This window comes from Pipra filicauda, unplaced genomic scaffold (assembly GCF_003945595.2).
Source record: "Pipra filicauda isolate LSUMZ 115617 unplaced genomic scaffold, ASM394559v2 scaffold5_size6683894_pilon, whole genome shotgun sequence".
NCBI lineage: Eukaryota > Metazoa > Chordata > Aves > Passeriformes > Pipridae > Pipra > Pipra filicauda.
This window is the reverse complement of record NW_024104754.1, coordinates 4606241-4618977: the sequence shown is the minus strand read 5'-3', so window position 1 is coordinate 4618977 and position 12737 is coordinate 4606241. Positions and strand designations below refer to the sequence as shown.

General features: G+C 36.8%; 1 protein-coding gene across 1 annotated transcript in view; it reads left to right on the top strand.

Moving 5' to 3' along the window:
* The window catches only part of TTN (titin), a 239103-nt gene that overhangs the window by 144059 nt on the left and 82307 nt on the right, over positions 1–12737 (top strand). The window contains exons 176-195 of the mRNA XM_039387980.1: positions 380–646; positions 736–875; positions 1816–1942; positions 2691–2833; positions 5173–5296; positions 6130–6396; positions 6545–6642; positions 6794–6962; positions 7060–7326; positions 7483–7749; positions 7841–8119; positions 8208–8616; positions 8720–8844; positions 8939–9205; positions 9843–10112; positions 10299–10601; positions 10724–11026; positions 11387–11574; positions 11657–11771; positions 12339–12623. Of these exons, the coding sequence (XP_039243914.1) occupies positions 380–646; positions 736–875; positions 1816–1942; positions 2691–2833; positions 5173–5296; positions 6130–6396; positions 6545–6642; positions 6794–6962; positions 7060–7326; positions 7483–7749; positions 7841–8119; positions 8208–8616; positions 8720–8844; positions 8939–9205; positions 9843–10112; positions 10299–10601; positions 10724–11026; positions 11387–11574; positions 11657–11771; positions 12339–12623 (4413 nt within the window). The remainder of the gene's footprint in view (positions 1–379; positions 647–735; positions 876–1815; positions 1943–2690; positions 2834–5172; positions 5297–6129; positions 6397–6544; positions 6643–6793; positions 6963–7059; positions 7327–7482; positions 7750–7840; positions 8120–8207; positions 8617–8719; positions 8845–8938; positions 9206–9842; positions 10113–10298; positions 10602–10723; positions 11027–11386; positions 11575–11656; positions 11772–12338; positions 12624–12737) is intronic.

Sequence of the window (12737 nt, the reverse complement as noted above, 5' to 3'; positions counted from 1 at the left end):
AGTCAGAAATTCTTGGGGTTGGTCTAAATCTACATGTGATTTTGAAAATTTTACGATTTCTTTTTCTTCTGTGGGTCTCTGTTTTCCTATTCAAAAAGGATGATTAAAGTAACTTTAAAATTTCAAGCAACTCTTGCAAAGTTAGTAATTAGATAACTTAAACAGTGTTCTGAAACTCCTAGAACATCAAAAGAAAAAGAATTGGGTTTTAGATGTTTATTGTTTTCCTTCTTACAACAGCCCTGTGAAATATTTATAAGGACTATATTTAATCCTTCTTGCAGGAGATAAACAAGAAATGTATTTTATGGTAGAAACGAATTGTTTTTTTCTGAAAGACTAAAACTTCAGACTGAAACATCTTAACTTTTACTTGCAGAGGGAGACCCTTACTTCACTGGGAAGCTGCAGGATTACACTGCCGTAGAGAAAGATGAAGTAATCTTACAATGTGAAATCAGCAAAGCAGATGCCCCAGTGAAATGGATGAAGGATGGCAATCCAATTACTGCATCAAAGAATGTTGTTATTAAGGCTGATGGTAAAAAGAGAATCCTTATTCTCAAGAAAGCTTTGAAGAAAGACATTGGACAGTACACTTGTGACTGTGGTACTGATCAAACCTCTGCTAAACTCAATATTGAAGGTATGGTGATTTTAGTGGGCTGCTCTGTAGTAGAGACCTTGTGGGATCTGCTAGGCATTGCGGGAGTCAATCACTTTTTTTTTCTGCAGACCGGGATATTGAGATTGTACGACCACTATACAGCGTGGAGGTGATCGAGACAGAGACTGCCCGTTTTGACATTGAAATCTCCGAGGAAGGTGTCCATGGGAATTGGAAGCTAAAAGGAGAACCCCTTACTGAGTCAGCTGTAAGCAAATATTTCAGGATGTTTTTTATGTATATCTCAACAATTTGCAGGGAGCTAGGGTGTAAGGGAGGCTTCAGAAACCAAAACCAATCTCTTTATGCTTTCAATAAGGGTTACTGTAATAAAAATACTGGTTTTTTTCATTAGTAACTTTTAAAATGTAATACAGACTTAATCCAAAATGTTATATAAAATGGCTAAACCATAAATTATTTTACATAAGTTGGTATATTCTTTATTACTAGTCCTTAACAATCATGCATCCAAAGTGCAAAGACCTTGTATAATTCACTTAAACATAATGGCATTTAAAAATACAAACTCTGTGTTACCTGCATTTGCCTCAATTTTTGAGTTATGTTTGGTTTAAATAGATGTAGATCATATTTTCAAACCCTTTTTCATTTCTGTGACAGTTAAAATTAGTATAAAATTGTATAGAGCTTAATCAAATATTCTTAATTCCTTGATGAAGGGATCTGGAAAATAAAGAAACAATACAATCACAACTGGCAATAATTTGGCAATTCCTTGATGTAACGGTACAAATGTGAATAATGCACAAAGATCGGAAGTTCCATGAAATCAGTCTCTGGATAAGAGAAGGAAAGGTCTTTTCAAGTAAAGGTCACAGCACAAGCTTAACAATTTCTCGTTCCCTTAGGGGAACTAGGCCTCTGGCTGATCTAAATATTGATATATTGACTAGTTAATCAGCAGACAAATGTGGTGCCTCTTTCTTTCAAAGAGGAAGCAGACTGTATTAGGAAGAGACTTTGAAAGGAAAGGCCTATGAATGAATGTTTTTAAGGTGTATTTCATGTGGCAGTGGGCCTAAGTTTGTGAATGGAGAAGACGAGAACAAATGCATGATACGAGGAAAAGTAGGGGTTCTTGTGGTGAGGAGTACAAAAAAATTGTTTCAATTCTATTTTTGCAGGAATGTGAAATCAAGGAAGAAGGCAAAAAGCACTTCCTTACACTGTACAATGTGCGCTTAGATCAAGCTGGTGGAGTAGATTTCCAAGCAGCAAATGCCAAGTCTGGCGCTCACCTTCGAGTGAAACGTAAGTGTCTTTTAAACTGAAATTAATGAAGCGAAAACATGGTACTCATTGCCTCTTGGGAATGGGTGGAAAATCTCTATAGTGTATTGCATCCCCAGTGATCCCTTTAAGTATAGCAACTCAAGGATTAGTTACTCAAATCATCTTAATTTTTTAGTTTAGGAACGTCCTATATGTTTTTTAACCTTGTATGTAATTTATTTGTATAGGAGAAGTAAAAATTAGGAGATGGCCTTGAAGGCTTCTTCATGGTCTGGCATCATATGCTGTTATGAAATCAAACTATTGCAAGCAAAGGCTTTACTGCATGAAAGTATCATGTTAACTGGAGAGGATAGGATAACAGTGATATCTGGGGATAGGGTTAAGAGCTTGATGGACAGGGACAGACTACACGGTTGAAGACCACTTGTTTCCCACTCCAATCCTAGCCCTCGCTATTTTGGAAAACACATGCCTTATCTAGCAACAGGCATGCAAGGCTTGGCAGGGAGACAGATGCACAGCAACTTTCTTGCTGACCTTGTTCAATTTAAAGAAACACGCTCTGCAAATAGGAAATTGTAGGTGACCAGCCCTCCCCTAAGAACCCAGGGTGGCCTCTTCTATTTAGGGAATTTAAAGAGCAGCATAGCGATGTCTGTCTCTCTTGAGGGAAGCCACCATGGAGATTAGTACATAAGGGGAGCAGCAGCTCTTTCTTGGGTAGAAGTGAGTAATCTGAAAATTATGTCTTCTCCTTACCAAGCTCGAGTAATTGGCTTGCTGAGACCCCTCAAGGATGTAACAGTGACAGCTGGGGAATCTGCAACCTTCGATTGTGAACTCTCTTATGAGGGAATCCCAGTAGAGTGGTTCCTGCAAGGAAAGAAATTGGAGCCCAGTGATAAGGTAAAGAAACTAAACTTTGCTTTTCCTCCTGTTTCCTCCTCCTTCTTCTCTTTCAAGTCTCTTCCCCTTCTTTATTTATTATTTATTTTCTGCCAGTAGAAGTACTAAGGCACAGCAATATTATAGTGCTACTGTGCCAAAGGGTAAATCCTCAGTAAATCAGATATAGCAATTTTTTTCCCAGAAATTCCAGTATTCTGGAATACTATGAGTATTTGTTATACAAAGGGAAACTAAGGTTCCAAAATATGAATAATTACAACAGTGATTTTGTGTCTGGTTCTGTTGGAGACTCAGCCACAGGGATACTGAATACTTTTTGCTCAGGTTACTTGTGATTACAGTGAGAGGATTTTGAAAGGTGCTATCAGGAAAAGCTTTTTTTCCTTCTGAATGCTGAGTTGCAGTCCAATTCTGCATATAAGGGGATTAAGAGGATTCAAATTCCATTTCAGGCATTCGTTCTGACTCTCCAGATAACTCTCTGGGCAGATTTGCTTGTCAAGCACTTCTCACTAGCTATTTTTAACCCTTCATCAAGTGCTGGCTCTTTACTCTGAGATCTGAGCAGCCTGGAATGCAATCAATTTAATATTTAAAGTTAATGGTAGGGGCAATAAATAAAGAAACATAAATAAATACATCAAGAAATGTAAAGGATTATTACTGGGTTTAAGACTTCTTTTTTACATACTAGACCTAAAGAAAATAAAGCAAATGAAAATAGAAGTTGGAAACCTCACACAAAGAAAAGTTTCAAGGCATTACATGACCTAGCAAAGTTTCAGAACTTGTAATAATGCTGCTAATAATGCTTTGGTGTAGATTTTTTTTTCCTTTTAAATACAAATTTTAACATATTATTTTCAGGTTTTGATAGATCTTTCTAAGCTTCACCAAATTTGCATAAATAAAAACTATTTCATAAGAGAAACAGAATATAAAAATAGGGGAAAAAAACAGATCATGGTGATAGGAGACCCTATTAGAATATTTAAGGACAGATAAACAAAGTTGAAAGTCAGCAGATGAGGCATGAAATAAATCAAGGTAATTATTTCTGAGTTTCAGAATGAAAATGTGAAAAACTATTGATCAGTGCATAGGATTGATAGTTATTACTGCCTAGGAAGAAAAATATTTTATGTTCCATATTCTGTATGATAGAACATTATTTTGGTCCTATCTTTCTGAGCTATCATTACATGAAAAAAAATTTGAGGTTTTCATTCAGTTGGAATCTTCCAGTCAACTCACCCTGTCATTGACTTCAGTTTGTAAATTTCCCACGCAGACCTGAGAGTAAAACATATATTTTACGAAGTGTCGATCCAGCTTTCTACCCCTAAAATAGACTCTTGAAAACGTATATACCCCTACTCCTCAAGAAATCCATCCAATAATTGCATAGAAGTGTTATTTTTAGCTGTTGATAATCACAACACTTTCATCTTCACCGATATATCCCTTTATTGATGAACGGGACATTTCTTTGTTATCCTTTGCGTGTTTTATCTTGGTCATACCTATTATGATGTTGGCTTTCATCTCACTTGTCTTTTTTTGATGCATGACGTACGAGTAGAGAGAGTTTTCAGGGGCACAGTGACCATTTGGGAGGAAGGACAGCCTCTTCCTTCTTTCCTTCACTCTGAAACAAAAGGGGCTGCCTTCTCAAAAGCAACTCATTATTTTATCCTTGTTCCTTAGCAGAAGCTTGCTTTTCACCTTTATTTTTCTAAACCAGCATCTACCACCTAGTCACATACTTCTCTGAAAACAGATAAAAAGAATTCTTCAAGAGCTGTGTTAAAATCTACAGCATGAATAAGTAGCAATCCTCTTGATGGCTGCAGTGCAGGATGTGTCCTTGAATCTTCCAGGACCCCCAGGTCCACTCCTAGAGAAAAGGGATGTTTTTGTAGGAGTAGCCCAATACAAAACCATGATTACAAAGTAGTTTCTGCACAAAAGTTAGTCTTTTAGGCAGAATGTAAAGTCAAAATTGCATTTCCAGAAGAGTGTGTGTGTGCGGTGCCAAACCTCTTTATATCTGTACGTTTTTACTTTAGATGTAGCCATCAGTAATACCAACTTTTCCCCATAGATTTGCTTATTTTTTATCTGTTCAAAATAGACATGATCTCAAGTCAGCCTCAAAATCCTCAAAGCATTGAGGATTGAGCTATATCTAGTATATACAAGAGGAAAGTATCAAAATTTCATATAAAAGTGGACAACCAAACTCCACAGATAATAAATAGCAATGCTATTTCATGAAATATTTCTTAAATATTTGTTGTAGATAATTACAAAGGGGTTTTAATTTACTTTTTAAGGTTGTCACCCGTGCTGAAGGGAGAGTTCACACACTTGTTCTGAGAGACGTCAAATTAACAGATGCAGGAGAGGTATCACTGACAGCAAAAGATTTCAGAACTCAAGCAAATCTTTTTGTGAAAGGTAAGTCAGTCATTTTAGTTAAACTATAATCAGTATTAACAGTCCATTCATTATTCACCCTGGAATAAGATGTGAATATACACCATATATCAAATGAGCAGGATCATATATATGACATTGGATGGGTGGATAACTTTCCTAATTAAAAAAGCCACCTAGTTAAAAATCTCTGTGCTTCACAGAAGAGCTGAAGAAAGGGGAAAATACTGAAAATGTATGAGATGTGGGAGATGAACCAGTTCATTAGGACTTCTAGGGCTTTATTGCAGACTTGAACATTCAATTGGCCTTTATGGCTCCTGGTGGCTTTTTCTGTTCTTTGGAATGTCCAGAAACCTATGAGAGCATAATTCTACCATCAGGCAAGGGATATAACATTGTCTGTATACCCACTTGTACACTTGCAAGCTGTGTAATATTAAGAAATTAAAAAAGGGCACACACTAATCCAGTAATTCAAGGAAAAACTTAAAAAAAAAAATCCTCCAAGGTCAATGTAATTTTAGAGTCACTGAGATGACATGGGTATGGTTCAGCTAAAGAAACTGATTTGCAAGGCTTTGTCATGATTTGTAATTAAAAACCCCATGGATAAGGATATCATTCATTCTAATCTTACAGTAGGCTGAAAATGAGGAAATTAACAGAATTAACAAAACCATGCCTGTGCATTAGAAATAAAGTTTTAAAAAACCTTCAGCAGAGACATCCAAGAGCCTTTTTGATTATTCAGTCAAGCAAAATTAGTAAATAGCATGAGACTGTTCTGTATAAGCAGAAGACTGGCTATCATTTAGATCTTTTCTATCAAAAAATCCATCTGTCTCTTTTAGAACCCCCTGTTGAATTTACTAAACCACTTGAGGACCAGACTGTTGAAGAGGAGGCCACTGCAATACTGGAATGTGAAGTTTCCAGGGAAAATGCAAAAGTTAAATGGTTCAAAAACGGAGAAGAAATTCACAAATCAAAGAAATATGATATAATTTCTGATGGCAGGGTCAGAAAACTCATCATCCATGGCTGCACACTGGACGATGCAAAAACATATAGCTGTGATGCTAAGGATTTTAAGACATCATGTTTTCTCAATGTAGAACGTGAGTAATTTACAGTTTTCTACAAAATTTCTAGATGCTATAAAAGCTATGTACTAGTGTCTATGACTAATAATAATATCAGTGTCAGCAATTTTTTTCTTCTCTACTGTAGACTTTCCTCTGCTAAACATTTCCTTTTCTCTTACAGCTATTCGTGTTGAGTTCCTGAAACCTCTAACTGACCTTGAGGTTAAAGAAAAACAACCTGCTCGGTTTGAATGCGAAATTTCTCGTCCAGGTGTCAAGGTCAATAATAATACTTTTTAATCTCAGTAACTCCTTCAACTAATGGAGACAACTCTATAGTTGTCTCCAACATAGTTATAAAAGAAAATACAACTGAAATCTATGACGAGTGTGTTACTATTAATAACCATGTTAATTTGCTCTGAAACAGGTGAAGTGGTTTAAGGATGGCATGGAAATCAGAAAAGGCAAAAAGTATGATATAATTTCCAAAGGTGCGGAACACATTCTTGTTGTCAATAAATGTGTCTTTGATGATGAAGCTGAATATTCCTGTGAAGCAAAAACAGCTCGAACTTCAGGCCTACTTACAGTAATAGGTAAACACAGTGTTTTACAATCTAATATGTGAAAAATAAAAAATGTGAGGCTTTTTTTACGACAAGGTTTAATCATCTTTCAAAATTCTTCTTGCAGAGGAGGAGGCTGTTTTCACAAAAAATCTTCCTGATCTTGAAGTAAATGAAAATGACACTGTAAAATTGATCTGTGAAGTTTCAAGGCCTAATGCTGAAGTTACTTGGCTTAAAGGAGATGAAGAGGTACCTGATGGTGGTAGATTTGAACACATTTCTGATGGTAGAAAGAGAATTCTTCTTATACATAATGCTCATCCAGAAGATGCTGGCAAATATACTTGCAAGCTCCCAAGCTCAAGTACAACAGGAAAACTTACTGTACACGGTAAGTGTTACTTTGGTGGCCTTGTTTTCTGGAAAAAAAAAAAAGAATAAAATTAAAAATATTTCAAAGACAGTAAGAATACACAATTTTGTTTATTCCCTTCACAAGTAAAAATAAAATAAAATTATACATATCTACAAAAATGTTTTCTTTCAGAACTTGCAGCAGAATTTCTTACCAGACCACAAAATCTTGAGGTGCTTGAAGGAGAAAAAGCTGAATTTGTCTGTACAGTATCCAAAGAGGCCATTGAAGTACAGTGGCTGAGGGGTGACACAGTCCTGGAGCCTGGTGATAAGTACGACATCATTTCAGATGGCAAGAAGAGGACACTTGTGGTTAAAGACACTATTCTAGGAGATACAGGAATGTACAGCGTCATGGTTGGTGAAGCTAAAGCTGCAGCACACTTAGGAGTGATTGGTAAGCTTTATTTTATCAATATGTAGGTGCATGTTTTGTTGCACTCCTTATACTATATGATGTTCTATTTCTTCTGTTTTCTCAATTTCAGAAAAACTCAGAATTATAACTCCCCTTAAGGACCAAGAAGTTAAAGAGTGTCAAGAAGTTATCTACCACTGTGAAGTTAATAAAGAAGGTGCCAAAGAGAAGTGGTACAAAAATGATGAGGCAATATTTGATAGTGCAAAGTACATTATTGTTCAGAAGGGTTTAGTTTACACTCTCAGAATCAGAGACGCAGAGCTGAAAGATCAAGCTACCTACAGCATTGCACTGTCAAACCAGAGAGGTGAACAGGTCAAAAGCTCTGCTGCCTTAACAGTATTAGGTAAATCTCTTGCACTGCATTAAAATTGTTTCATCAACATTCAGTTTCATATGAGGATGTAAAAATGTTCACTTTTTTGTCATAACAGAGGAGGATCTCAGAATTGTTGAGCCCCTTGAAGACATTGAGACCATGGAAAAGAAAACTGTCACATTCTGGTGCAAAGTCAATCGCCTTAATGCAACTCTCAAATGGACAAAGAATGGCGAAGAGATCGCATTCGACAGGCGCATTTTGTACAAAATTGATAAATTCAAACACTCGTTGATCATTAAAGACTGTGGGTTTATAGATGAAGGTGAATACACTGTTACTGCTGGACAAGACAAATCTGTTGCAGAGCTTCTCATCACAGAAGCACCAGCAGACTTCACTGAACATCTTCAGGACCAGACTGTCACTGAATTTGATGATGCTGTCTTTACATGCCAGCTTTCCAAAGAGAAAGTCAGTGTAAAATGGTACAGAAATGGAAGAGAAATCAAAGAAGGCAAAAAGTATGTACATTTTATTATGCTTGTTAATGTGTTAAACATGCTTGCTTTACTTTGTTGCTTGGTCTGGAAGCTAAAATACCACTTATTTTTCTCCCCCATAAAGATACCAGTTTGAAAAGGATGGAAATCTGCACCGATTAATCATAAAAGACTGTAGACTAGATGATGAGTGTGAATATTCCTGTGGAGTGGATGACAGGAGATCTAGGGCAAGACTTTTTGTTGAAGGTATTTGTAAAATCGAATAGGATTTATTTCTTCTTTGTTTAATAATAGTAGAAACAATAAACAAATAACACCAATTAATTACCGTTTCTTTCAGAAATCCCTGTTGAGATTATCCGACCACCACAAGATATTTATGAAGTTCCTGGTGCAGATGTCATCTTCATGGCTGAATTGAACAAAGATGGTGTGGAGGTCAAGTGGCTGAGAAACAACATGATTATCATCCAAGGTGACAAACATCAGATGATGAGTGAAGGGAAGGTCCACAGGCTGCAGGTTTGCGAGATAAAGCCCCGCGACCAAGGGGAATACAGATTTATCGCCAAAGATAAGGAAGCTAGAGCTAAGCTTGAATTAGCTGGTAAGTTGCTTGCTTTGTGTTTCTTTTATAAAATCTTAGTGAATTAACTGTTTAAGTAAATTGATTTTTGTCCTTTTAAAGAATTGAACTAAAATGAATAGACAATCAGCCTGAGAAAAGTGCAAGTCTGTTAAACTATATGTATTATAATTCAAGCAAAAAATACTTTTTATTATACCGTGCTGGTCCAACTGTTGAGGAAAATATAGGTCACTTTTCAATGTCAATACCAAAGAGCATGATTTGAGCTTAAAGAAGACGGAACCTTTTCATTAAGTCAGTAATAAAACATGGAAATTATTTGGCCTACTTATTTCAGTCATATAAGACATTTAATTCCTAATTTGTCTGCTTTAGAGGATTGACCAATAAAATAATTAAATTAATGCTCAAAAAGCAACTCTCTCTATCCTGATTTTATAGGAGAACACAATACAGTATATCAACCAGCTGAATTTCTTTCTCTGGAGCTGTCCAATGAGTATAAGAAGGATTTCCTCTAGAATTTACACAACAGCTCCTTTTACTTCTCTACGTTAGCATCTTTGCTGACTACACAAACATATGATTTATATATATATATATATGCAAGTCACATTCATCTTTATAGCTTATTTGTCACATTGATCTTTCTTAGCTGCACCTAAAATCAAGACTGGTGATCAAAATCTTGTGGTTGATGTTGGGAAGCCTTTAACTATGACTGTCCCATACGATGCCTACCCAAGAGCAGAAGCTGAATGGTCAAAAGCAGGGGAAAGTCTGCCCACAACAACTGTTGATACAACAACCGACTGCACTACCTTCAAAATTTTTGAAGCAAAGAAATCAGATAAGGGAAGGTACAAGGTTGTGCTTCGAAACAAACATGGGCAGGCAGAAGCATTCATCAATGTAGAGGTCATTGGTAAGTACTTCTATTATTAAAACCCTTCTTAAATTTATTTCATAGAATCATACCTTCCACTTGCCCCTAGGGAGAAGCTGTAGATTGTAAAGAGGTCTTCTCTTGGCCTCCTCTTCTCTAGCCAGAGGGGGAAAAAAAAAAGATGCAATGCCCTGAAATACTGAAATATTGTCATATCTTTATTAGATGTTCCAGGTCCAGTTAGAAACTTGGAAGTCACTGAAACTTATGATGGTGAAGTTGGTCTCGCCTGGCAAGAACCAGAAAGTGATGGTGGAAGTAAAATCATAGGCTACGTTGTTGAAAGACGTGATATTAAGCGTAAAACCTGGATTACGGTCACAGATCGTGCTGAAAATTGTGAATACACTGTTACTGGACTTCAAAAAGGAGGAGTTGAGTACCTCTTCCGTGTTAGTGCACGCAACAGAGTGGGTACTGGTGAGCCAGTGGAAACAGACACACCTGTGGAAGCTAAGAGCAAATTTGGTGAGTAGAAGTTATCAAAAAATCAGTGTTTGACAGCAGTGTAGGAAAAGCAGTATAAACTCTAACAATAGATAAAACCCACATACTTTGGTTTTCCTTTTTCTCCCTAAAATAAAATGCAGATGTTCCTGGTCCTCCTCAAAATGTAGAAGTTAGTGATGTGAACAGGTTTGGAGCCACACTTAGCTGGGAACCACCTGAGTATGATGGAGGATCTCCAATAACTGGCTACGTTATTGAACTGCGTAACAAAGGTTCCATCAGATGGGAGCCAACTATGACCACAGGAGCTGATGAACTGTCAGCTCTCCTGACTGATGTTGTGGAAAATGAAGAATATTTCTTCAGAGTAAGAGCTCAAAACATGGTTGGAGTTGGCAAACCAAGTCCTGCTACACGTGCAGTAAAAATTATGGACCCAATTGGTAAGTATGCAAAGTATGCATGATTGTGATTGTATTATGAGACAGGGACATTTTGGATGTTTATGCCATGAGTGCACAAAAGTTCAGTTGAGAAATGTGTGTGCTGCAAATACTGTGGGCAGTTAGATTTTGGCTATTTTTGTCCTCCAAATGTATCAGAAGTACCTTGTTACCATTTGGTTCAGTAAGAACTCCAAATATTTTTGCTCTGAAGTTAGGATCCAACTCAGTTTAGAATTTTGGTTGAGAAAAAGCTATGCAAAGGCTTTAGAAACAGTACTGTAAGATACAAATAGCTGATTTGCAGAACCATACTTCTTTGTCAGTGGCAAAAATGTATTTGTTGCAATTTTTTTTCAGAGAGACCAAGTCCTCCCATTAACCTTGAGCATTCAGATCAAACTAAGTCATCAGTTCAGCTCACATGGGAACCTCCTCTTGAAGACGGAGGAAGTCCAATCTTGGGCTATATTGTTGAAAGGCAAGAAGAAGGAACGGACAAGTGGATTCGTTGTAACCCAAAACTAGTACCTGCTCTTACTTTTAAGGTATGATGTCCTCTTCATCAACACTTAAAATGTATAGATCATCTTTAATATGAGTTAGTAAAGTATTATTTGTGCTTTTTAGGTAACTGGATTGAAACAAGGATCCAGTTATTACTACAGAGTCTCAGCAGAAAATGCAGCTGGTGTGTCTGACCCAGCAGAGGCTATTGGGCCATTGACTGCAGATGATACTTTTGGTAAGCCATATGCTAGTTATTAAAGACAGTTAATCAGATAAGGCACATTATTAAAGAGCATCTTGTGGGTAATATGTGACGATTTCTCACCAGATAACTGTCACACCTTAGACATTCGAGTTTATGAGCCATTTCTCCTTCATTATGAATTCTTCAGATAATTATCTGTACTATTAGGTAGAGGCCTATTAGGTTGCCTGAGGAGGAAGGCATGGCCTTTCGTCTCCTAACTGAGCTTTGTGGAAGATGGGAGATAACAGAAAGAGAGAAAGGCATAGAAGACCTCTGGGGAAAAAAAAAATTAAACAATACACAGTTCTTATATTAAAGGGAAATTAGATATCCTACTTGGTAATGCTATTCTCCCTTATCATCTCACATATTTCTAAAAAAAAAAAAAAGGCATTTAGTCAGGACAGGTAGGCAGTGATAAGCCAAAGCTAGGCCTAGGCAGCTCCACCCTGAAAGCTGAGATACAATCAGAAGCAACCTCTCAACACAGCTATCATTACCCATATTCATAACAACAGAAAAGATTTCATAGAATCCATTTTCCACTTTTTCCAGTTGAACCTACAATGGACCTAAGTGCATTTAAAGATGGGCTGGAAGTTATTGTTCCAGAGCCAATCAAGATCCGTGTTCCCATCACTGGCTATCCTGTTCCAACTGCCACCTGGTCTTTTGGTGATCAAGTCTTAGAAGAGGGTGATCGTGTAAAAATGAAGACCACTGCCTCCTTTGCAGAACTTGTAATTACTCCGAGTGAACGTCCAGACAAGGGAATTTATTACTTAGCATTAGAAAACCCTGTGTCATCTGTTTCAGGAGAAATTAATGTTAATGTCATTGGTAAGTGGACATGTATATATTCTACCAATAATATTCCATATTTTTCTTGCAAAATCTAATTAGGTTAACAATGTGAAATCTCACAATGTCCAGTAAACCAAGTACATTAAAATA